The sequence below is a fragment of the Physcomitrium patens genome, chromosome 14, assembly GCF_059467195.1.
Source record: "Physcomitrium patens ecotype Gransden chromosome 14, ASM5946719v1, whole genome shotgun sequence".
NCBI lineage: Eukaryota > Viridiplantae > Streptophyta > Bryopsida > Funariales > Funariaceae > Physcomitrium > Physcomitrium patens.
In genome coordinates this window covers 4,200,368-4,227,874 of record NC_143423.1, presented here as the reverse complement: position 1 = coordinate 4,227,874, position 27,507 = coordinate 4,200,368, and the positions used below count along the sequence as shown (strand labels likewise).

Here is a 27,507-nt window from a genome sequence, read left to right as displayed (position 1 = left end):
TCCATCCCTAATTTACTTAAAATGAAACCTGGCCACCACCCTAAAATAAGATAAATTAGGTATTTCATGGAAAGCCCTAATTCAAAGTAGCCCGGTGATGAGCCACTTGAAAAATGGCTGCTTCCATGCATCTGATATTGAATTTGGTTACAAGCACAGTCAAAAAAAAAAAGGAGGAAAAAGCCATTGTCTTTTAGCATTGCCCCTGTTCAACTACAACCACAACCAAGGTTTTATTTTTTATTTTTTATTTTTTAAAATTTTCTTTTCCTCCTTCTCACTAAGCTTCAACCACTATGACTAGAAATGAGGGATCTTGTCAGCTTCACATGGCATTGTGAAATACATAATAATTCAACCTTCTTGTCCTTTCTTTTTCAACTTGGAATTGTACTGAAGGAACTTCCGTGAACCATTTTGTGACCAAGCACAGATTGATGTATAGATAGAGAGAGGGACTTAAGATTTGTGAAATGGTGCGTGTAACCCTTGACTCACATTCGGAATGTGAGTTTTCCACAGTTCTCTTTTTCACTTTGCATTACATCATGTTTCTCCACTTGTTGTTATTTTATTGATTTTATTACTGTTAATAGAACATACATGTGTATCTATGTGTATAGCCCAGCAAACTTCACGTGTATTTTGACCACTGCCTCCTGTAGCTACTGTACTGGAGAGGCAACCCCTTCTCTTCTTCTGTGGCCATGTGGTCAAAGGATGGAAGGAAGGAAGGAAGCCCCAAAAGTGGGGCTTATAAAATTTTCCAAGGCGTATGAAGTGAAACCACCACACCAACAAGTGGGGCTGTAGCACACACACATTTGCACAAAAAAAAAAAAAAACAAAAACAAAAACAAAAACACACACAGCAAAGCCTTTGGGATATGGAAAGGAATAGTGTGTCTCCCCTAGAGCTGTACAGATCAAAAGAGAGAGAGAGAGAGGTATGTGTTGTATTCATATTAAGAGAGTGGTGGTTTTGGGCTTTCAATTAGAGCTATGGTTTTGTGTGTGAAGCACACCTCATTAAACCATCCTTGCTATGAGAGTGGAATTTGGAAGGTATTGCTCACACAAGGTGTTTTGGGCAGCTGATGATGATCTGCATGTTATACTTTATAAAAACAAAAAACAATAATTTATGCAAAAAGAGGGGATTCTAAATTTGTAGAGAAAAGCTTTTGAAATTGCAGAAAGTGGGAATATTATCTTGCTTTTGTAATTTTTTTGCCATGGGATGGATCCTCCAGCCATCATGCATTCAATTCTCAATTCATCTTTATACCTTTTTATTTCCTCTTGGTTTTTGTTTTTACCTCGCTCAAATTCCATTCATTACTCACATCTAGTCGAGTTCACTATTTTTCAAAAACCTGTTTAATGTAAAATAAGTTGAAATTGAGAAATTATGTCACATAATATTCCATGCAGGCAACTAATGCCACTACTAATCATCATACATGACAACATTCTGTTTGGTTGGTTAGTTGGTTGATGTTTTTTTGTGTTTTGTTTTATTGTTATGTCCATTAGTGTATCTATTTTTAATTTTTTTTGTAATGCACAATAAACATGGGCAATGGATCCCAACCCATTGCACAGCAGCCCATGAACAAAAAAATTCATCTCAAGGGTGCATTTGGTCAAAGTCTTTTCACATAGCTTGGGCTTGTGATGGACATGCTGCTTTAGCTTTTCTTATCAATTCCGTATTAGAGGAAAATGTCGAAGATCCACTTCTATGAATAGAAAAAACAAACAAGAAGACAAAAGAAAGAAGACGAAGAAGCAGAAGAAGGCTAAATATCATAAGCACACCAACCCCAGTTCTGACACCCCCAAAATATCATCAAGTGCAGTGTGAAAGCAGAATCAGTGGCCAGATTATACCCCCAAAAAGAATAAATAAATAATATTCCCACCACCGTGCTCTCGTCGCCAGCCAAAGACCAGGGCACGAGCACGCCGGGTATCTGCGAGGTCCGGATCCCAAAGCCACGTGGGACTGAAGAAGCGGGGGAGAGATGAGGTGGCACATGGACCGAGGAGTGCTACACTTGGGCACAGTGACCAGGGCAGTTAGAATGAGAATCTAGAAGATTCGGCGTCGGAACAGAACCCCCACACCATACAACCCGCTCGCTCCAGCCATGATGGAGAGCCGGGCCACACGATCCAGCGAGCGAAATCAATCCACCGGCACCTGCCGAGTGTCACGGAGTTTGTGTCGGCAGTGGACAGCATCAGCGCCTGCAGGGATTGAAGCTCTCGTGGGGTGTGCGGCGATGGAGCAGCCTGACGAGGTTGATGAGGACGATGATGATGAGCAGCAGCGGCAGCAGTTCTGGGAGTGGCGCTGTGAGTGAGAGTGCCTGTCGATCAATGTACTGCGGGAATAAATTTGATTTTACTGTTGTGGCCGATGGCGGTGGAGAGTGAGCAGGTGGACTGCGCCGTTGAGTGGATGTCGTCCTTCGATCCGTGCATGTGCATGCTGTTGCAGGAGCGGAGGAGGATTTGCGCCATGGGTTTAGAGGGGGTTTAAGGGTTGAGGTTGGGAGTTTTATTTTGGGGCTTTAGGCTTTGGAGCTCGTGGGGGGAGATGTTGATTGTGTGATAGTTTTTAGGAGCGACGTCGATGGAGGGTCTCGGAGAGGGTGGGTACCAGTCCGGGGTAGGGAAGCGGGAAGAGGTGGAATGGCGGACCGAGAACGGCGAGGGGGAGGGAATGAGGAGGAGGAGGAGGAGCATGGGGCATTTTTTGGGTGGCAATGCGGACGGCGATGCCCCTGCGCTTCCTCTCCATGACAAAAACATGCAGCTGTGAGTTATTTTTGTGTTTTTTTCTTTTGTTCATGCAATTTCTTCGTGTTCGTGTCTGTGTTCTCGTTTTGACTTGCTTTGGTTATTTTCAAGTTCTTTGAGTTGAACTTGGAGGATGCGTTCTACGTGTTCTGGACCAGTAAGTCTAGGCTAGTTTTTATAGATAACTGAGTTGAGCGTGACGTGCAATTTTACTGGTGAACTCAGGCGACACCTGTTGGACATCTCACAAGTTCTTAGCGAAGCGGGGAGCGCCATTATTGACGTATGGGCTTTTCCTCCATGTCGCTAAGCTTCTGGTTTCGCAGTCAACTCGCTCACACAGCTTGTATTCTGCATTTTGATCAATATAGGCTTCAGGAGGTTGTGACGATTCCCCCGGTGGAAATATGATAGTGATTTACAAATCCTGCGTTTCCAGTTCGCAACCTTACTTTGTGTTGATGTGGTAAGGGATAATGTAAGGATGAATACTGGTGATTGATTTTGTTGCCTGTAGCCATAGTATGTATGTCAGTCTACAAAAAAACATTTGTATACGACTGTTTGAATCGCAATGTGTGGTGCATGCAGGACTCTTTCACCAGATGTTTTAAGTCTAATGCTCCTGAACCTTGGAACGTCTGAAACCGTTCTTGGGACACAGATATAATTTATCTATCCGCCAACAGATTAGGGAGAACTTTGATAACAACAGTGCTTGTTGATGCACTCTCTCGGGCCGCTCCTGTTACTTATATGCATTTTGAGTTTTAGGCGCTTCTTTAGCTCGGAACGAAGTTTTTTTGTTCTCAGGAATCAATTAACTGCCGTGACGATCAGGTTTCAAGGAATACCTTCTTGGAAATAATTACCGACTTCGTTTAAGAAAGGCCTAGATAAGCAAGTCTCTTTTGTTGCAGGCTGAAAAAGCACATTAAAGACCCAGACTCGAATCCACTGCTGATCTTTCCTGAAGGCACAGGCATCAACAACGAGTACATTTGCATGTTTAAAAAGGTATCATCAGTCCTAAGAAAATGTAGCGGTCAAAAGTTTACGTTTGCGACTTGTGATACTTTTTTGTTCTTACTTGTGTAGCTTATTGAACCGCTATGTCGTGCAGGGCGCGTTTGAACTTGACTGCATGGTGTGCCCAATTGCGATCAAGTATAACAAAATCTTTGTTGATGCTTTTTGGAATAGCAAAAAGTGAGATCCTTCGTTTGAAAAACTGTTCACTTTTACTTGAGCGTTGCACAATAGCCTTGCTGAGGATTCAGCAACAAAAGAAAATTATGTACTCTATGCTTCATATTCTTTTGTTTGGTCTATTGAGTGATTTCTAATTCATATTTAAATTTGTGATATGCTCTCTGTAAGTTGCATGTGTCATTGTCACGATTTGACAGGCATCGCATGTTTACTGTTTCTGCCACTAAAGATGTCCATTGGTGTGCCCAGACAGTCATTTACAATGCACTTGATGCGCCTGATGACATCTTGGGCGGTTGTGTGTTATGTCTGGTACTTGGAACCTCAAACATTGCGCCCTGGTGAGACTCCAATTGAATTTTCTGAAAGGTACGTGTGTTGAAGTCAAGGGTTTTCGAGTATCCGTAGCATGCACCGCAGATAATCTATTAGCGCTACCAATCGGGTCATTTTTTATGTGCTTCACGACGCAGTGTAATGTATCTTTGTGGTCTTCGTCATAAACATATTTTATGTGATCTGAGGAAAGCTTTGTAAAGATTGCTGATGAGCTGCTTGCGGCAGGGTGCGTGAGTTTATTCTGGCTCTTTTAAAAAGAGTCCCTTGGGATGGTTACCTCAAGTATTATCGGCCAAGCCCAAAAATCACAAATAAAAAGTATGACTCTCTTGGTGCATTTCAGGATCCGGGGTCTATTTATAGACCGGTTGCAATCTGTGAGCTCAAGGTTATTAATGTTGATTCAAGCATATAGATTCTAGTCTGGCTGAGATGTATGTTGACGAATCCTTCTCTGATTCCTTATTTATACCTTGTGTTACAGGCAACAAAGTTTTGCAGAATCTGTCATCAGGGGGTTGGAGGCTAGCAAACAAATATGGTAACTGTAGACACCAGCGCTACATCCTTGTTGATTTCCCGGTGTAGTTTATTGTCCCTTGTTACTAAAGACTTGTCAACTCTTCCCTGCCAGATTAGTTGTATGAGACTCGTGAGCTACTCGCATACATCAAGCGTGCTTTTCCCTCCTTGCACTTGTATATCCACTATGACCTCCGACTTCGGGGCTTGCAATAACAGACAGGAGGATTTCTGGATAGCGAAAGATGCTCTTGAACTCTGTCACAATACACATTTAGTTTTGAATATTTAATTAGTTTGGAAACAAATGGGTATTCTGTTGCTAACTTCTTCTCCCCATGTAGATAAAATCTCCTACAGTTCTGTGGCACAGTTTGACTTTGGCATGGAAACATCATTCCTTGCCTCCAGTCTCCACCACACGTAACTTCGAAATAATTTATCCGATCACTTCGAAGAACAGGCTTTTGCTTCCGGCAAAGGGTAAAAGCTTCCACTAAAAAAATGAAACCAAACCGACTACAATAATAAAACCCAGAAGCGTAGATCACAAGAAACATGAAAGACAGCACACGACCTCCCCAGCCATGTCTGCTGCAATCCCTGTATAGCTTTTTCATATGCCCCTCACCGCCCACACACCTCACCCCAGCTTCAGTAGTCCTTACCCACAAGCTCACATGAGATATTCACGGCAGAGAAGCTCTCTGCAAACAATTGGGAGTCCTTAGACCACTTAAGAATCCATTTTCCATGGCCGTCAACGCAAGGCTGCAGTTGAATCCAAGTAATATTTGTTGTTGTCCCACTGTTTTCAAAAGGCAGAATTTAGGTGATTCGCTTCCCAATACTCGGGGCACTGGAAAGTCCTATATTGTGTGGCTTCGGTCCCCGGTGCCTGTCAAAAGGCTGGGAGGAACCCACATGCGGGCTACTGGGCACGGGTGGCGTGTGGACCGGGTGGGTGGGTTGGTGGCCAAGTACGCATTGTCGTACTCGGCCCAGGGGAGGGAGGGGGGGGGGGGATATTTTACCGAACTGGGGGGCGGAAAGTAATTGTCGCTCAGAACTCTATTGGCCGGTGTTGGCCTCCCCTAACCGACTAAAATGCGATGCAAGTCTAGTGCCAATGAGAATTCCACACGTGGGACGGGACTCCCGATGTGGAATCCGAGCGCTTTGAGATGAGCCTCGATGTATGTGTGGAAGCGGGCGGGAGATGCTGACTGGGATAATAAAACCCTTCCTTCCCGCCCTATTTGGCCTACCAGGTGGATATTTCTCAGTTCTGGGAGCCTCGATTGTCCCCCCCCCATTACAAACTGCTTGCTTTCTTACTGAGCGTGGCAGCCTTCGGCTTGCTGACGTGGCATTGTGTCGATTTCTGTCTCGGGGGGTGGGAGTGTGGCTTCATTGTTTCTTACTCTATAATCGAAGCATGTCATTGAATATTAAGTCTACACTGTGATGGATTGTGAAGATCAGAAGATAGCAAAAGATTCTCTCTTGAAATGTGGGTTACATGGATTTGTCCTTACCACTTCTCTCAACCTATTCTCTCTCAATATAATTCTCTCCCTCTATCTATAGAGGGGAATATTAATTAGACCTATGGTTTTATTAAATAAACCCACCTTTGATAGAGAATATGGTAATCATGATGAATATGATTGGTTTTTACTGGTTGCAGATCTAATATTTGAGAAATGAATTTGGAGTTCATTTGTTTTTCTTTCATGATGGTTAAGATTGATGGGTTGATTCAGTAAAAACTTGGGTCTATTCAATATTTCTCTCTCTCTCTCTCTCTCTCTCTCTCTATATGTATATAAATATTAAATATATAGGCACTGGAAAGTTCTCTCTCTATATATATGTATTATAAATTAAAATAAAATTTTTGATGATCATAAAAATTATGACAATGTTTGTAATTATTGATTCAATTCTTCAAATGTGGAGATATAAAATCAAAGTGTAATTTGTAAACAATTGAGCATTGCTTGAAGAAAAGTTTTTTTAATAAAATTATACAAGGGAATTATAAGGTAAACATCTCATTTTACTATATTGAAACCCCATACTACACATTCTTGCATATATGGAATAATATCATTCCTAGATGAATATTTTTTAATGATTATGTTGTTACTATTGAGAAGGATTATGAAAAAAAAAAGAAAAAAGAAGCTTATCTTTGTGCTTAAATGATTGATATCATATGTTAAAATTTAGATGTATGTTTTATATCAAATTTAGAAAAAATAAGCTATAAAATTATGCAATCAATTTTCACAAATGAATGAAAGTATAATAATATTTTTTGTTTAAGAACATTCTTAATAAATTAAGAGAATCTCATATAAAGTACCCATGTAGTAAAAAAAAAGTGTCTACCTAGCAATTTTCTTATATAATTATAATATCATAATATATTTTCTATTTATATTTTAATTTTGCTTTTAAGATGGATCATGGAATCTTTTTATTTTAAAAAGAATATCTTGATTAATGAATTAATGGATTCATTTTTTTATTTTTATTTCAATAGTTATTTTTTATAAATTAACATAATTAAAGTTATATTATATATATATATATATATATATCTGAAAATTTTAATAAATATAAATCTTAAATATTAAATTAATTAGATAATTGAGCAATAAGTAAATAAGTCAGATATCTCTTACCTACATTTTAGTATCTAGATATTATTTTTTTGGATCTTCTTATTAATTAGTTCTTTTAAACCACTTTTAGTTTTAAAATAAATTATATATATATATATTTAATATCTAAATATATTAATTATTTTTAATAATTCAATTATATAATTTTTATAAAAATATTGTTGAAAGTTGTAATTTTTTTAAAAAATAAAAATTTATAAATAAAATTTTGAATATAAAGTATTGATGGTTATATATATATATATATATACTTTGTGAGAAAATATGAAAAAATATCAATAATAAAAAATAAATTCAATATGATATAATCAAGTTTATTAAAAAATTAGACATTTTATCTATTTATTTTTTAAATTCTTAGAGTTAATTTATTTTATGTTTTAATATCTTTTTTATTAAAAATAATTAATATAATATTAGAAGCATAATCAAAATTTTTATGCCAATTAAGAAGATCATGGAAATAATAAGCAATATATTTTACAATTTTTGAAGTGAAAAGAAGATAATAGATTCTCGAATTTGATGCAATTTTAGTTATGTATTAAAAATAATAAGATTACTAGTATTTTATGAAAAAATTAGATATTTATTTTTAATAAAATATAATACAAATATATTTTTATGCATCTTTTTAAAAAAATCTCTAAAGTAGATCTATACAACAAAGATTGAGACAAGTCTAAAGATACTTTGGAAAATTTGAACATTAAAAAGAAGAAAGATTTTAAATTTTGTTAGAATAGAGTATAAAGAATAGATGAAATCCATTAGAAAAGACACAAAGAATACAAGTGGTTTATTTTAGAATTGAGACTACATCTATCGGAAAATACAAACATGAATTTTTATTTTACTAGAGAGTACTCATTTTACATCACAATTATGTTCATATAAGGTTTTGATAAAATCCTAAAAAAATCTATCACTAATTTTAGCACCTTTATTAAACTAACTTTAAATTTGGATCTAAATAGATCTATGGAGGTATTGCCTCCACATCCCTACTAAAAGGTGGAAAGAAAAAGAACAAGGGGACTATTTTTAATAAATCATGCCTTCTTGTTTGAATCCTTGACATGAAATCTTAAAAAATTGGCAAGCAAAGCTTGTCAAGTGAACTCATATTGACATAATACAAGATACATATTAATAATCTCTTGTATTTTTTTCATCTATGTAAAACATCATATCTATGTGTTAGATGTATTTATGTCAATGCTCTTAATACTAAGAAAATTGAAGTAAAATCTAAACTTCTCAATATATATAAGTTTTTTTTTAATATATTTGTAAAATTTTCTTATATATCTATCTTTTGTAAATACACTTTTTTATTATTAATGATATCTTTGATATAATAATGTTTCACATCTATATATTTTATTTTCAAGTAAAATAAATGATTCTTAGTCAAATGTATTGGACTTTGACTGTGACAATATAATAGAACTTAATCTTGTAATAGATCAATCTTATTCACAAACATCTTCAATCAAATAGTTTTTTTAGTTACTTCTAATATAGCTATGTTTTCAAAACTAATGCTCTAAAGTACTATATTACATTATAAAATTGACTTCCAACCTATAAATCTACTAATTAATATAAAGACATGCTTTATAGAGTTTTTTTCTTATCTTTAATTAATATTGACTTTACTATAAGAATAGTTAATACTTTTGCATTCTCTAAATAAAAAATCATCAATTTTTTCTCAACTTTTCTTATAATATCCACAATTTTCACATTTTTATGTCTTTATAGTTATAAATGATTAATATCTTTTTTACAAGTTCAAAGTTTTTTATGTAAAATTCTCTATCTAATTTTTTTTTTATTCTATTATTTTTAAATCTCTAATAAGCTGTAATGAACATATTATTTATATAAAGAAATAAGATGATATAACTATATAGAGTAATATTTTTAATTCATTTGAAATATAGAAAATAATCAAAGTCACTCTTGCTATCATTTTGATTAATTATAAAAATATCATTAAGGATTTTCATTACGGATACGGATATCCATAACGATACAGATTTATCTTTATACATGTCTATAGGTGGTTGATTGGTTGAAAATTTGGCCAACAAATTGGTCACATATCAACATGTTAAATATTTGTAGTACAAATTAGACATGTACCATACATCAAAAAAACTTCACTTACAAATTAGATACATGTCTTATAAGTTGGATGTGTATAAAAGGTCCTATAGTATGCCACCACATAGTTCTTAATTAAGTAGTATATATAGAAACAAAAGTAAGGCCTTCCTCACTTTTGTCAATTCTTTTTTTGTTTCTAGTCTAGTTTTAAGAATCTCTAATTTTCTTGTCTTTTGACAATAGCTATTCTATTTTTTTAATATATAAATATATATAAATTAAAAAAAAATATATATTTTACTTATTTATTTATATTTATTAAATTGTTTTTTAACAAATCAATAAAAATATACTTATAATATTAGTTTTTTTATCTTTTTTTAATAAATTAATAAAAATTGATTATTTATTTCTATTTAAGACATAAGTATATTAAAAGTTTTAGAATATCTAATTCTAAACTAATATTATTTTTAATATTTTCTTTATTTTTAAGTTTTTTTTTTTTTTTTTTTTTTTTTTTTTTTTTCTACTTTTTTTTTAGTAATATTAAATATTTTCTTTATTATTATATTATTATGATAGAGTTTGTTGAAATGAAGAGTGCAATGATACAAATTTAAGAGCAATTGAAAGAGATAATCCTTATGATGTATGAATTCAATTTTCCATCACAAAGAATAAGAAAATTGGTAGAAAGTGAAGATATAAAGATGATTAGAATTTCTTCAATATCTACACCAAATCATATTATTTTTGCTATAGTAGAATAGCCTTCACTTGTTAGAAAACCAAGAGTTGTTTTGCCTAAAAATTTTAATAGCACAAAATCAAAATTTCAAAGATTTATCAATCAAGTACAACTTGTGGTTGAACTTCAACTCCAAAGTTATCCAACTCTAAGCTCACAAATCAAATTTATGTCAATACTACTTTTAGATTTTGTTTTATTTTAATTTTTATTATTTTTTGAATGACATAATCTAATATTGGATAATTTAAAAAAAAATTTAGCAAATTTTTGATCCACATATGGAAAATATGATGCAATTCTTGTTGTAACAAATAAGATATGTATTTTTTAATAAGATAATTTATCAATAATATTATGTGCTTTACAATGTTGATAACTAGCAATTCTTATCAAGTAGAATGATGGTGTATTCATTAGCAAATTTTTCTATGAATTATAATATGAAGTAAAATAATTGATGGTCAACTTAATCTTTAGACATTGAATCTAGTAATTGACTTTGCTATTAAATATGATAATTGACTATTTGAATTTTTATCCAAAAATCACACAAATAGGCTTGAATGTTTTTATAATTCAATGGCAATACCAACGTCTTTTCAATACATAAATTTGAAAGCAAAAGATGTATAAATTAACACAATGCATTTCAAACCTTTTTAAATCTCCAACAGAAGGTCTAATCTTATTTGTAAAAAAAAATAAAAGATAGATCATTGCAAATAAGTATAGATTATTGACCGCTCAAAAAAATTACTATTAAGGATAAATATCTTCTATTCTTGATATTAAGAATTCTTGATCAATTGAATTAAAGAAAGATCTATATCAAAATAGATCTCTAAAGAATAGACAACCTCATATGCATTAAAAAAAGAAATGAATGGAAGATTAAGTTTTGAATTAATTATGATCATTACGAATATAATCTCATGCTTTTTGAACTCACAAATATAAGAATTACTTTTTAACATCTTATAAATGATGTTTTTTCAGAATTTCTAGATAATTTTGTCATCTCTTATTTGGACAACATTTAAATCTATTCTAAGAGCAAAAAAGAGTATGAATTTTATCTTTTTTGTGTGTTATAAAAACTTAGAGATATAAAACTATATGCTAAGATAAAAAAGTATATATTCCACACTATTCAGGTTGATTTCTTAACATACATTATTTTAAATGATAGATTTATAATAGATTGTAAAGAAGTTCAAACTATCATAGATTGAAAGATCTCAAAATAAATAAGAGATGTGCAATGTTTTTTGAGATTTGTCAATTATTATTAAATCATCATCAAGAAATTTTCTCAAATTATAATTCTGCTTATATATTTGACTTATAAAGACAAACTTTAGTAAAATAAAGAAGCAAAAGCAATATTTAAAACTAATTATCATCTAGAAGGCACTTTTAATTTAGTTATTGTATACACAGATTAGAAGAACCTTGAGTATTTTATATTAACATGTGTTTTGAATTGTTGCCAAGTTTGTTGGAGAATATCTTTATCAAGATTTAAATTTAAAATAATTTTTTGAAGAAAAAAAAATAAGGTTTGTTAGATTTTTTTTTAAATATATTTAATTTGTGCCAAAAGAAGGTGATGTATTTTTAGATTTAAAAAAAAATACTTCTCTTGAAGCCAAAAAAATTTCAACTTTGAGCAATGAAATCAATGCTAACTTTTGATCCAATTTTTTTAAGCAAATTTAGTTAAGTATGTCCTTTAATCCTCTAATCATGTGTGATATTAAGAAAAATTCTTCAAAATTTTATAATAATTTTAAGTTTAAATTCAAGAACGATATACTTTATTTCAAGGAATGATTTTATATTTAAGAAGGTGGAGCATAATTATAAGTTCTTCAAGATTGTCACAACTTTTTAAATGTAAGATATTTTGCATATAATAAGATCTTAGAATTAATCTAAAAAAAGATTTAATAACATCAAATATGAAAAACAATCAAATACTTTATATAAATCATATGATATTTATTCAAGATCAAAAACTCCTCATTGTCAATCTTTTAGACTTTTCCAATTATTATCTATACCAAATCAACTATGGTCTTTAGTTTTTACAGATTTTATTATAGATATTTCAATCTCAATATTTTACAACTCTATATTTATGATAGTAGATTGTTTCACCAAGATGGCACATTTTATATCATATACAAAATCTATCATATGTGAACAAATGACTAAGCTTTTTCTTGATAATATTTATTGCTATCATGGATTGCCAAAAGATACTATATTAGATATAAGGATTCAATTTGTATCAATGTTTTGAAGAATCCTTTTTAAGATATTGAAGGTGGACATAAAATTATCTTTGGCTTTTTATTCTTCAAGTAATGGATAAAAAAGAAAAAATTATAATAGACTAATATGTCAGATGTACCATCAATTCCTATCAAGATAATTGGATAAATCTTTGATCTTTGGTAAAATTTGCTTATAATAATACAATACATTTATCTATTCAACAATCATCTTTTTATATTAATTATGGTTATTATTCATAATTTGATGTTTTTAACTTTTTAAAATTTTACAATCTTATGTTGAAAGATTTGGAAATTTTGTATTATTAGTGCTACATTCAACAATGAAGTTATAATTAAAAAAAATAAAAAAAAAACAAAAAATAAATACAAATATCTATTGCAAAAAAAAATATCCTATGCTAGCAAAAAAGTATGGTTGCTCTGTGTTGTTCTCGTTATATTCAAGCTTCAATATACCAAAGCAATTGAACTAAAATAAGTGGGTTTGAACATGGGAAAAGACTGGTTGTATGAATTGAGTTTGTTAGTGTCACAATTGATTGTACTCTGGCTATTTGAAATCAATTATCAAACTACAAAATACTAAGGCTTACTACTTCCATCTTAATTCAACACATAATCCATTCTATGACTATCAATTCAACAATACTTCTATATTCTTATCCATTCATCTCCTACTTATTTTCTTTGTGGTTTATATATATTCAATTATTGATCTACAGCTTACCTATTGTATTCAGTTTCTCAATTCATCACATAGAATTACGACTCTTACAGTTTGGCTCTCGGCTTACATGTCTCACAGTCTGGCTCTCAGCTTATGACTCTCATAGTTTGGCACTCTAGATTAACTTCTCAGAAACTATCCATTACTCATCAACAACAAAGAAACAAAAAGAGGTAGTACCAAGCTTGGTCCGGCTTACGACTATCACAGTCTGGCTTTGATCTCTCTTTTCTCAACCTCTTTATCCTACCAAAAAGATGATCTGTCGGCCAGTAGATTCCAAAGGTTATGATCCTTTGAATTCTTAATTATTTATTCTACTAAAAACCTACTGTTATCAATTAAACTGCCTAATCATTAGTGTAATTCTGAAGGTTATCAATAACCAACTAGTAACTTGCCACAAAGTTTATTTATCTATTCTACATATAGTCCCACTCTTAATTGTGCAGCATCCTTGCAAACATTATTTAGCCTCAACTTATAAAGACGTAGCAGCGTTGGCTTCTACAGTCAATGGCATTGGCTTACCACCTTTTGAATTGGTGACCTTCTCCTTTGCTACATCTTTGTCGTCTGCCTCGATATTCAAGGATTCTCTATCCAAACGTGCCGTCAAATCTTCATTCAACAAATCCAATATCCGTACTGAAGACTTACATTAGTAATTTGGTTGTCAGACTCTTCTATATCTTCTACCATTCTTTTGTCAGTTTCAAAGGTATCTCCTAAGGTGTTGTCGCTGAAACTGGTGTATTGGTCTGCACAAAATTATTGGCCTCCTTCGCTAATGCGACTAGTTTAATCTTTAACATCGCAACCTCTACTTGCAGCCGCTCTTACCGTTCTTTCCAATCGGTCTCCAACCTTGTTTTCTCAGACACCATGTTTGCCATATTCTCCTTAACCACAAAAGAAAACACAATGCTTGTCAAGAGTCCCCTTCCTACTTCTGACTATGGTCCAATCAATTGGGTCGACTCTCCCTTATTTTCCACGATTCATCATGATGAAATATCCTATCATCATCATTATTTATCCCCCCTCCTTTTGTAACAGAAAACCCGTCTCAAGTTTATATATATTAAAGTTTAAGCCGATTGCCATTGATCCGTGTTGTAAATTTAGTATCCATAAAATCTTCCAATTGTACTGAATCATTTGGAAATCCGTCAATAACTCGATATGGCCCATGCCATCGAACTTGAAATTTTTTTAGAAATTTTTTAAATTGACTATCATAAAGAAGTACCAAATCATTTGGCATAAAAGCCTTTGGTCTAAGCTTACTATCATAATAAGTCTTCCTTCATTTTTGTGTAGTTTCCATTATCATTAATGCATTGGCTCTAGTTTCATCTAATTTTTTTAATTCTTCTAAATGGTGCCGTAATGAATTCTGATCTCCCAATCTATTATCTATAGCAATTTGTAATCTTTGGACTTCCAATTCAATAGGTAATATTGCTTCCTAGCCATAAACCAATTGGAAAGGGGTAGCATTGGTAGTAACTTTATATGTAGTATGGTCTGCCCATAAAGCTGCGAACAACTTAGTGTCCCAATCTGTTCCCGCTCTTGAAATTGTTTTTGTTAAGATTTTACCTAAAATGCCATTAGTCTTTTTTGTTTGTCCATTGGCTCTAGGGTGATACGGTGTAGTCTTACGATGTTTTATCTCATATTTAGCCATAAGTGCTTCGATTGTATTATTTATAAAATGAGTTCCTTGATCACTAATCAATTCTTGTGGACAACCGAACTATGTAATAATATGTTCATACAAAAAAGTTGCTACTGTACTTACACTATAGCTTTTTGTAGCTACGGCTTCAGCCCATTTTGTTACGTAATCTATTGCTACCAATTTATATTGTTTTTGTCCATTTCTCAAGGCTGATGCAATTGGTCCCACAAAATCAATTCTCCATTTTTCAAAAGATACTTGAGCCAGAATTGGTACCAATGGCATTATTGAAGTTCCAGTAGGTCGACCCACTCTCTGACATGGGTGACAATGACGGACGAATTGGTGGGCATCTGCAAACATTGTTGGCTACCAATAACCAATCTATAAAGCTTTACGAGCCGTGCTGTCCCCTGCAAAATGTCCACCACAATTGTCCAAGTAGCAACCTTCCAATATAGTATGTACTTCAGTTTGATAAATACAGCGTCACAAAACTCCATCCTTGCCTTGTTTATATAAAGCTTCATCAATCATCGTATAAAGTGCACATTTTAATATTAAGCGTTATTTAAGCTTTTCATTAAAATTGAGTGGGAAGGTTTGAAATGTCAAGTATTGAATTATTTCACTATACTCCGGAGTAATTATATCTACCATAAACATTTCCGCATCAGGTATTGCATCATTAATGGATTCATTACCCAATATATTGGATAACCGAGATAAATGGTCCACATTGGAATGTGATTTTTCTGGTCTTACTTGAATAATAAAGTCAAATTACTGGAAGAGTAAAACCCATCGTGCAATACGACCACTTAATTGAGGCTTATTAATCATATATTTTAAAGCATCATGGTCGACATGGAAAAGAAATTTATAACCAAGAAGATAATGTCGAAACTTTTGTATGAAATAAATCATTCCCAATGCTTCTCTTTTGGTTGTTGTATAATTTCTTTCAGCTACTACCAATTGACGACTTGCATAATAAATAAGGTGATCAAAACCCCGGTCATCTTTCTGGCTTAGCATAGAACCAATCATGACATTAGATGCATCCACATAAATTTGGAATGGTTTTGTGCAACAAGGTGCTGCCAATATTGGTGCTGAAACCAATTTCTGTTTCAATGTTTCAAATGCAATTGTACATTCTTTTGTCCAAAATAGACTGGTCCCATCGGTTAGTGGTTTCTTCAAGAGATTTGTGAAAAAAAGACATATAACTACGAATAGATAGATAAATCACTAATAATAACTGATATGGACGACAAATGCTCGAACACCTGTAAAAGTGTCTGGTTGCTTTAATTCTATTGTAATCTTTATTTTATCTGGATCTGTAGCAATACCTACCATCGAAACTATATGATCCAATAATTTATGAGAAGGCACACCAAATTGGTACTTTTCTGAATTTAAAGAGATTCTATATTTGGCACATTGATTTAAACATTGACCGAGACATTCTAAATGCCTAGCTCTCATACTAAATGTACAGAAATCATCTAGAAATATTTCCATTAAAATTTGTAGATAATCTTGGAACGCTTGTATCATTACTCTTTAAAATATAGTTGGTGGATTACAAAGCCCAAACAGCATAACCTTATAGGCAAAGGTCCCCCAATCCGTAGTAAAAGTAGTTTTTAATTAGTCTTCTTTTGCAATCTTAACTTGATTATAACAGGAGAATCCATCAAGAAATGAATAACATTCATATCCAATGACAACATTCAATATATTATCCGTGAATGGTAAAGAAAAATAATCCTTCTTGGTAGCAGGATTTTTATTTTAAAAAATCTTGACAGATTCAAATTTTTCCATTCTTTTTTGGTACCATAACAATTGGTGAAACCCATTCACTAAAAAGAACTAGATAGATAAATCCAACCTCTAAGAATTTATCTAGTTCTTCTTTTATCATAAGTGAGTATTTTGTATTAAGTCGATGTTGTCTTTGGCATACTGGTATAACGTTCTCCTCCAATATAATTCGATGCTCACAAACTTTAGATAGAATTCCTTTCAAATCTGCATATGACTATGTAAAAATAATTTTATGCATTAAAAAGTAATCCACCCAAATTTCTTTCTCCTTGCCTTTTATACCGTCATAAATCTAAATGATTTGGGAAGCCTTTCCTATACCTAAATTAATTGATTGACATCGTGGAATTTCAAGAGTCTCGAGAATAATGTTTTGCTCAATTTCAAAATCTTTTATAAAATCCAACACATTAGAACTTTTGAACTCTAGTTCCATAGAACTAACGTGATTAATATCCTGTCTATTCATCCAATATGCAATCATATGATCAGAATCATCAATAATATCTGGAGGAACTAAGTACTTTTCCAATCCCCTGTACTGGTAGTTCATTCTAGTATGCTCAACAACTTGCCTTGTATCAGCATAAATTAGGTCACGTGCACCAATTTCTTCTTCTATAGACTCATCTTCACAATCCGACGTGAATTTTGAACTGGCAACTTGAATTTCTCCATGATATTGGATGGGGTATATTTGAAGCATAATTTTATCATTTACAATTGTCAATGTACCACGGCCCCAATCATTTCGAGTTTTAGCTTGATACAACCACAATCACCCCAATAAAATTGGATATAACAATATAGAGCTTAGCAATCAAAAAATAATATAATCAATTTTTTAGGTAATCCCTGTAATTAATGTATCAATACTTCATAAAATATCTATAGGTTTAACTCAAGTGGAATTAGCCATTCTTAAAACTACTATAGTAGGCAATAAGTGATCCAAACCCAACTCCTCTATTGTACTGGCATTCATAAGATTTACACTAGATCCTCCGTCTACTTGCACTCCTGATAATAATACTTTATCAATTGAGACATCAATCGTAGGTGCACCTGGATCGGGATTCAAACTTACTTCTCGGATTTCTTTATTTTGAGATCTGTGACAAATTAATGAAGAATTCAAGATAGTTTGACACTTAGGTGCTATCTCCAATAGTTACTTCATAGAGATTGTGGACTGTATGGTGCCCAAATCTTTTAGAATATTATATGGTTTTGTATTATTGATAATTTCTAATGTCCGTTTCTTCTTCTCAATCCTAGACACCGACGCATGTAAATTGGTTTTCTCTATATTGAAAATTGGTAAAGCTACTAGAACTGAATTTGATAGAGCTTGTAAAATCGGTTCTTTCAACGAGTAAGATTGTTCTCCTAATTGGGCTGATATTGGTTTTTTGGAATTCATGTCTCTGAGAGGATCTTTCAACGAAAAGGACGTTTTTTGAAACTGTGTAGAGAACGGAATAGCTTGACACAGAATTGAAGCCTCTGTAATTGGTACCTCATTAGGATGCATAACCGATTGAGGTATTATATTGAGTAAGGGGCCCATGTCAAGACTTGGATTGGATGTCCCCATAATTGGGTCCAATTGGTCCTTCGCTTTAGGATCATCCAAATGTTGAATTGGTTCTTTCTTTTTTTGCTGACTTCTTGCATGGACAGCTAGGACTACTTCTACCCGATGAATTAGTGAATCTTAAGGACCTTGATTTATCTCCTCCATATTTTCTTGGCTTTGAATTTGCTAATCTTGATTATAGAAATTGAATGGAGCAATATATTGCTGATAAGTATGTCCCGACTGCTTGCAATTTATACACACTGGTACATAATCATCACTGGCTCTGGAATTGGGACACTAATTGGTATAATGACCAATTTTCCTGCAACGGAAACAATGAAGTGGTCTTCTTGTACCTCCATCTGGCATATTGGGTGTCTCCACTGGTATATACCTACTAGGCTTGTTCCATGTAGGATTAGAAAGTGATCTTGGTTGTTCCACTAGTACGGAGGGTACTTGGTTCGATGACATTGGTGGAACATATTGTTGATACCTCTGCTGCTCCTTTCCGTAATTCTGGGAGTTTGATGCAGATCTGTGATTAAAATTCACACTTTGAAAGTTATTGAATGTTCAATTTTGTCAATTAGATCGATTTCCATTCCATCCATATGTATTTTCCATTTGAACTTGATTGAATTCTCAATAAGTCAGTGGAATCATGGTCTAATTACTGAATTGTTGTTGCTTTTGTAAATGCCAACAATTTTGGGTAGGGTGCTTTCTTCTGCAAAATGTACATTGAACACCTATTTGTCTAAGTGATGGATATTCCGTATCAAAATGTCCTTGTCCCTTACAATTATTACACCATACATTAGGTCTCGTATTAGAAGGCTTATGTCGTTTCTCCTTATCTTTAGCCAAATTCAGAATCAATTCTTCCATCTTCTTTGTTAGATTTAATTAGAAGGCTTCATTTGGATCTTTAAGTATTGCATTTGTAAACAACTCCAGTTGTTGATAGGTTGGCAATGTAAAATAAGATATCATTGTTATTGGCGCTATTTCTTGGAGTGGTGTAGCATTAATTGGTTGTTGCAACATAACATTCTTTATGTTGGAGTCAGCCATTTGTGGATAATTATCCATTGACACATTTTCCGATTGTATTTGTTGGCTTTTAGAACTTGAAATCATCGTGGCCTCCACTATTAACAATTGGTCATAATGACATTCTTTCCATACCTTTATTCGTGCTAACGATGCTTCTACCGTAGCTCGTCGAGCCTCTTTTACAAATATTTTTAATTCTGGTGGATGCAAACCATTGATTAATATCGACAATATAAACGCATCTGGCATTTGATTACTTATCCATTTACGAAGTATATTTGTGATCCGGCCATAATAGGACTCTACTAATTCCTCTGCAAACATCCTACTATTCATAAAACTTTCTCTAACCCGATCTTTAAATCCAATTGGTCTAAAATGGATTAGGAAGGCATTCCTCAAGGTTTCTCAATTGAGAAATCTACTGAGTGGTTGCCGGATATACCATTCAAAAGCTGTATCTTTTAAAGTTGTTGGCAACCATCTCAACCAAATGTCTTTAGTTCTACCATTATTAGCCACGCAGACTGTCAAAAATTGAGATATATGGTGATCGAGATTAGAGCTCGGCCAACCACTAAAAATAGGTAATGGTGCCACACTTGTGGTGTGGTCTCCTACTGCTTCCATTTGTACCACAATTGGTACTTCTTGCATTCTCGTGGCCATTGATGTTATCACTGGTCTCCTTACTATTTGAATCTGAATTTTTCTTCCTTTGGTTTTACTTGGACCTACAATTCTTTTTTGTCGTTTCCGTAGGAGATTTCTTATGCATAATCATCATGTCTTTTTTTTGCTTGTCGATTAATTCTTTGATAATCCTCCCCTTTATGATTATCACTCATAATCTTTCATTCTTCTTTATAAAATCAATACTGCCTAAAATTATAACTCACATATTTGTAATCCTAAAATTGGTTCTTCTCACGTTCTCATTCAATATATAATTCTATCTCTCATACAATCAATTTCTAATATTTCATATTGTTATTATTTCCCCAGCAGCAGTGCCAAAATATTGTTCTTATTGTGTTCAAGCTTCAACATACCAAAGCAATTGAACTAATAGAAGTAGATTCGAACACAGGAAAAGACTGGTTATATGAATTGGGTCTGTTAGTGTCACAATTGACTGTATTCTAGCTATTTGAAATCAACTATCAAACTACAAAACATCAAGGCTTACTTCTTCCATCTTAATTCAACACATAATCCATTCTACGACTATCAATTCAACAATACTTTCATATTCTTATCTGTTCATCTCCCTCTTACTCTCTTTGTAGTTTATATATATTCAATTATTGATCTCTAGCTTACTTATTGTATTCAGTTTCTCAATTCATCATACAGAATTATGACTATCACAGTTTGATTCTCGGCTTATGACTCTCACAGTCTGACACTCTAGACTAACTTCTTAGTATTTAGAAACTATCCATTACTCATCAACAACAAAGAAACAAAAAGAGGTAGCACCAAGCTTGCTCCGGCTTACGACTACCACAATCTGGCTCTAATCTCTCTTTTCTCAACCTCCTTATCCTACCAAAAAGATGATCCGTCGGCTAGTAGATTCCAAAGGTTATGACCTTTTGAATTCTTAACCATTTATTCTACTAACAACCTACTGTTATCAACTAAACTACCTAACCATCAGTGTAATTCTCAAGGTTATCAATAACCAACTAGTAACTTATCACAAAGTTTATTTACATATTCTACACTCTGTCATAATACAAAGACTAGTTGGTCTTATGACAAATTGGATTACCATAGACTTAGACCATTTCCTATTTGTAAATAAATCTATCTAATTGTTTATTGATTATATCTATCAAAATCTATAAAAATATATTTTGTATTTTGTGTATTTTTTTGAGCCATTATTAGATAATACATAAATTAAAAATAAGACAAATTCTATATATATATATATATATATATATTTATAGAAATGAAAAGTAATAAAAAATTTGAGATAGAAGAGATCTTAGATTCAAGGCAGTACTAAAAAATGTTAGAGTATCTTATATATTTGTACGGATATGGTATTAGTGAATACACATAAAAGCCATCTAAAAATCTTGCAAATAAAGTAATTCAAGTCAATGCATTTCATTAACAATATCCATCAAAATCAAGATGAGGAGTTAATAAAATCTTTATTATAGAGCAAAATAAGTTCAATAGAAATTTCATTCTATCTTATATTATTGTTTAAGGTTTCTTCATATTTGTATTACTAAAAAGATAGAGAATCAAAAACTAAAAAATTTAGCTGAAGAGCTATTATTTCTTAACTTATTAGATGAAATATTGCAATAATTAAAACCTTTAAGATAATGTGATAAAGATGACTCCCAAAAACAATATTTTTTTTCTTAAAGATACAATGCATTTGATATTATAACCTTAGGAGAGACTTCTAATGTTTGATGATATCATTGAAAGTAGATACTACTTTTGACGGTATTTCAAATGTTTTGTTTGAAAGTTATAAAGGTTTCAATAATAATCAAATATTTAGGTGGTCTTTTTGTGCTAGTATAAAATACTAATAATAGCCAAAAAAACTTATCAACTAACTTTACAAAGAACAAATATCAAAGTATGTAACAAATATAATTTATTGCATCTTAGACTTTATCAATATGTAATCATTACTCCTTATGGAACTCATCCCTAGAAAGGAGATAACATCACGGATATATATATTTATCTTAATAATTATCTAGATAATATAAATAAATAAGAATTAATAGAAGTAGATAAATTTAATAATATCTTATGAGATATTTTTTTATAAGCTTAATAGATACAAATTTATCTTTATATGTGTCCACAGGTGATTGATTGGTTAAAAACTTGGCCAATAAGTTGGCTATGTATTGACATACTAACTACTTAAGATACAAGTTGGAAATGCAGTATACATCTAAGAAACTTGTTTTACAAATTAGACATGTGTCTTGCAAGTTGGACACATATAAAAGATCCTTTAGTATGCCACTATGTAATTTTTAATTAAGTAGTATATATAGAAATAATAATAAGGTCTTTTTCATTCTTATCACTTTTATTTTGCTTCTAATCTAGTTTTAAGGATCTTTGGTATTTTTATCATTCTAATTTATTTTTGAATATATATATATATATATATATATTCTTCTTTCTTTAAAAAATGTCTCACTTATTTATTTTTATTCATCAAGTTCTTATCCTTTATACATAATCTATAATAGTAATTAGTACAATTTAGATAGAAGTTTTTTTTACTACAAGATTTTTTTTTTGTTAAAATCAATACTTTTTTATGAATATATTCTTTTGCTAAAAGCTTAATCTTTTCTTTGATTTTTTTAGCTTCAAGATATCATTATTTCATCATGTATATCCATTTATAACTAATTTCTTTCTTTCTTATAGACAATTTTACCAAATTCTATGTTTGGTTCTTACAAAGAAATTCTATATCTTCTTCTATTGTTATTTTTTGATTTTTGATGACATTTATCATCTATGGCTTCATCCAAAGTTGAGGTTGTTGTAAATTCTCATCTTTGACCATCTCAAATGCATAAATATTTGAGACATTCTTCTATGAATATATTGGTTTAGAGATATCAAACTCTACCTCAAGCATATTAGATGTAGCTAATCTAACTTTTCTATAATAGTGCATGTTTTTCAATATAGAGATCTCATTAAACCTTGTATCTCTTCCCATCATAATCTTGTTTTTATTTAAATCCTATATCATATATTCTTTTATAGATTTTCTATAACTTAAAAAGATACATTTTTGAGTGTCAAAATTCAATGTAGATCTCTTTTTTAGTTGCAAATGGACATATGTTTGGTATCCAAAAATTCTAAGTATTGAATAATTTATAAGATTATTTTTCTAAACTTCCTTTGATGTCTTACAATCAGTAATTGTAGATAGATAAAATTTATCAACATTCTTGCTATGTTTATAGCTTTTAACCAAAAATTCTTTTCTAATCCTACATTATTTGATACACTTCAATCTTCCTCTAACAAGATCTTATTCATCTAATCTGCCATTTTATTTTGCTGAGAAATATCAAGATTAATGAAGTGATGGATTATCTCTTTTATTGTGTAAAAAGTATCAAATTCATTTGAGTTTTACTTGCATCCATTATCAAATCTAAGACGCTTCAGCTTCCTACTAATTTGCTTTTCTAACATCAGTTTTTATTATTTAAAGGTAGAAAATATCTCAAATTTTTGCTTCAACATATAAATCCATTTTTTTAAAGAATAATTTAAAAATAAAATAAAGTACAATACTCTAGATTTGAAAGCAATTGATGTTTATTCTCATACATCCAAATGTATATTATCTAATATACCTTTAGTTTGATGGATTTTTTTTTTAAAGTTTACTTTACAATGCTTTCTAAATACACAATATTTGTAAAAGTTTAACTTACAATATTTTATATTCTTTAAGAATTAGTACTTATGCAATTCCAAAAGTCTTTTTTCACTCATATAATTCAAATACGTATGCCATGATTGGATAGTACTTGCAGTGTTGTTTCTTTTAAAGAAGTATAGTCATATTAATATAGTTCTACATTTGTATGAACTATAAGTATAGAACCAATATTTTTAAGGATACATATGGTATAAATATTAAAAGTCAAGAATCTATGCATCTTGAAATCTATACTTCATAATAGTTACATTAAGAACACTATTGAATTTTCTATCAAAATCAACAATACTAATTTAATTAAAAAATTGAATTCTATTTCTACTTAAATCTTATATTTTATTTTTACACTTATTTTTGTAATGTCTTAATTTTTTACATTTAAAACATCCAATCTTTAATTTATCAAATTTAAATCGAAATTTCAATCTAAATATACATATATTCTATTTTCTATGTATAGTCCTACCTCTTACAAATAAGGCATTTGATTGTGATGTTTTATTATTAGATTTCTTTTTTATCTAGTTTAATAAGAGTGGTAATAGACCACTTTCAATACAATGGTATCTTTATTATATATAAGAATAGTAATAAAATGCTCAAATAAGAGAGGTAATGAAGTCAATATCAATAAAGATTTACCTTCATCTTCTAATTTGACAACAATATTGATCAATTTATAAAGAACTTTGTTGAAGGTATTTAAGTGATTTAAAATACTAGTGCTCTTCTTTATTTGCAAAGTATAGAATTATTGCTTCAAATATAGTTGATTCTTCAAGGACTTGATTATATATAGATTCTTTAGTTTTGTCTACAATTTCGATTTTTAGCTCTTGCTCATGACATTTTACATTATTTCATTTGTAAGATTTAGGCAAATTGTACTTGTAGTCTTTAAATGAATCTCTTTTTATTTTTTCTTAGTCTCATTTGTAAGTTTCTTTTCTAATGCCTTATACAATTGTTGATGTATAAGCAAATCTTTTACGTTCAGCTGAAAAAAGTTCAAAAATATTCTTTTCATTGAATTTCTCCTTCTCAAATTTTACTTTTGAGAGCTTTGCTACTATTGTTTTTTAAAAATTTAAGTTCTTGACTAAGATTTGGAATCTAATACTCCATTGTAAGCACCTCTTTCTTATTAAATTTTACTACTAAACACCTCTCATTCTTCCTTCCTTTTATCCTTAATTTTTTTTTTAATTAAAAATATATATATATATCAACACTACTATTTTTGTGCACTTTGGCACAACATTCTTCAAAAACTATCTTAGCCTAATAGTGAAGCTCTTTGTCACAATCCAATCCTTTTTTTTCTTCATTGTCACATACAAGTGCACTATCATAATGGAACACCTCAACTTCATAGGCCTAATGGCAGTCCATTGCCTAGTATTTGCCACACACTTATTGCTACATCCTTGTTCTAAATAATCTATTTTACCACTAGATTGTGAAAACACTCTCATATCAATTATTAGAATAAAGTACAAATGCTCATACAAAAAACACATAAAATCTAGTGGAAAAGACAAACAAAATATAAGTAGTTCATTTCAAAGTTCAAGGTTTGATTACTATAGAATACACATGAATTTGATTTTATCAAAGAATACATAGAACCACTGCCTTGGCATCTTTGCTAAGGAGAGGGATGAACTATTTTTTTAACAATCTTGTCATTTCTTTGAACCTTTCTTGAAGGCTACTAAAAAATTGGTAGGCAAAATCTGCTAAAGGAACTCATATTGATATAATATAAAATACATATTAATAAATTTTAATACAAATAATTTATAAACTAAAAATAAATAAATATATTAAGACATATTTTTAGGATTTTCAAAGAAAGAAGATAATATTCTAAATCTTTTTAAATTTATGATGAATTTTTTTAAAAAAATAATTAAAAAACAACTAATTTTAATAAAATATAATATAATTTTTATTCTTATATATCTTATCTTTAATTAAATATATTTTTATCAAAAAGATATATAAGTATTTATTTTAAAATAGATTTTTTTAAAGGTATTCAAGAAAATAACTATTAATCTTATATAACCAATTAAACTAGAAGAATTATACAAAATAATAAAAGAGATAATAAACCAAAAATCACTGCATGTAAATGACTTTAAGGTAGAATTTTTAAATTTGATTAAGAGGTCATTAGAATAGGCTTTTCTTTTAATATAAATAATGATATATAATTAAAGAAAAATTCTAAAAATATATTTTTTAACAAAATTTATTTTTCTTATATATAAGAATAAAGATATAGTTGCTTTTATTAATTAAACATTGATTATATTACTTAGTGCATTATATAAGATTTTTGCCAAAATTATTCTATAAAAAATCCTTACAAAATTTATAAACTGAAATCAAATAGTTTTCTTGTCTCTAAGATATATCTTAGATAATATTTTTGTGATTCAAGAATCCATAATTTGGGTCAAATATTCTAACCAATCTCTTCTCTTGAAATTAGATTTCTTAAATGTAATACAGAGCTAATATTTTAAATAAATAGAAAAAATAGACTTCTAATTGTAACTTGTAAAAATGAATAAATGTTTTATTACAAATTTTTAAGCTTTAATTTATGTAAATAGAAAATCATAATGCAACATAATACTATTTTCTTTAATAGAAACAAATAGGATTATTAACATTTTATGAAGCTAACTGAATTCAAGTTCACAAAATACAACTAAATTTTTATAGCAATTAATAAATAAAATAAAATAAAGAAATATTTATACGATTAAAAGCCTATACTATAAAGATAGATTGTAGATGGAAGTTATTTGGTGCATGAATAGATATAATTATACATTATAATTCTAAAAATCTATAAATTGGTTTAATATTTTATAAATAATAATTTTTTTAATATTTAATAAATCTTATCAAAGTATATATTTTTATAAATTTTTATATTTAATTTTTAATTCATATAAAATCATATGAAATTTAATCTGATAATTTTTATTTAAATTTTCAAATCAATCTTCCTATATAGTAATTTTTTATTTTATTAACATCTAATTCATACATCTATGATATAAAAAAATTAAATAACATAATAGAAAAAAACTAAGATTAAATTAGCCATTAAAAATTAATTTACTTTGGAGTGATATATAAAAACTTAAAATAAAAAAATTATGAAAGGATAAATACATAATCAAGTATTATTAATAAAAAAAATTACAAGACTTAAATCTGATTGTGTACACAATAGTCTTAGCTTTAATGAAGAATATAATTTTAAATTATTTTCAATGATATTATTTAAATTTAAGTTAATTTCCTAAAAAAATAAAAAAAATATTTGGAATTTTTTTATTAATTATATTAATCCAAAATTAAGTTTTATGA

At 30.6% G+C, this 27,507-nt stretch overlaps 1 protein-coding gene and 1 long non-coding RNA gene across 2 annotated transcripts; both read left to right on the top strand.

Annotated features, from left to right (window-relative positions):
- Window positions 1-94: 94 nt before the first annotated feature.
- On the top strand, window positions 95-1,141 carry LOC149987805 (uncharacterized). Its single transcript, XR_016506245.1, has 2 exons — window positions 95-230; window positions 434-1,141. It is a non-coding gene; the product is annotated as an uncharacterized LOC149987805 (long non-coding RNA).
- Window positions 1,142-2,164: 1,023 nt separating this feature from the next.
- LOC112291206 (glycerol-3-phosphate acyltransferase 9) lies at window positions 2,165-5,125 on the top strand. The gene is made up of 8 exons (XM_090255535.1): window positions 2,165-2,826; window positions 3,034-3,091; window positions 3,400-3,451; window positions 3,710-3,825; window positions 3,932-4,017; window positions 4,270-4,389; window positions 4,585-4,677; window positions 4,844-5,125. The coding sequence occupies exons 1-8, from the start codon at window positions 2,642-2,644 to the stop codon at window positions 4,902-4,904; spliced, it is 771 nt and encodes a 256-aa protein (XP_090111661.1). The 5' UTR covers window positions 2,165-2,641; the 3' UTR covers window positions 4,905-5,125.
- The last annotated feature ends 22,382 nt before the right edge of the window (window positions 5,126-27,507 follow it).

What these genes read in the sequence shown, in the direction of transcription:
- LOC112291206 (XM_090255535.1), top strand. Translation starts at nt 2,642, where the DNA reads ATGGAGGGTCTCGGAGAGGGTGGGTACCAGTCCGGGGTAGGGAAGCGG. An exon ending in GCTTTTTGGAATAGCAAAAA is followed by an intron (nt 4,018 to 4,269) that starts GTGAGATCCTTC and finishes TGGTGTGCCCAG; the next exon opens with ACAGTCATTTACAATGCACT. An exon ending in CCAATTGAATTTTCTGAAAG is followed by an intron (nt 4,390 to 4,584) that starts GTACGTGTGTTG and finishes TGCTTGCGGCAG; the next exon opens with GGTGCGTGAGTTTATTCTGG.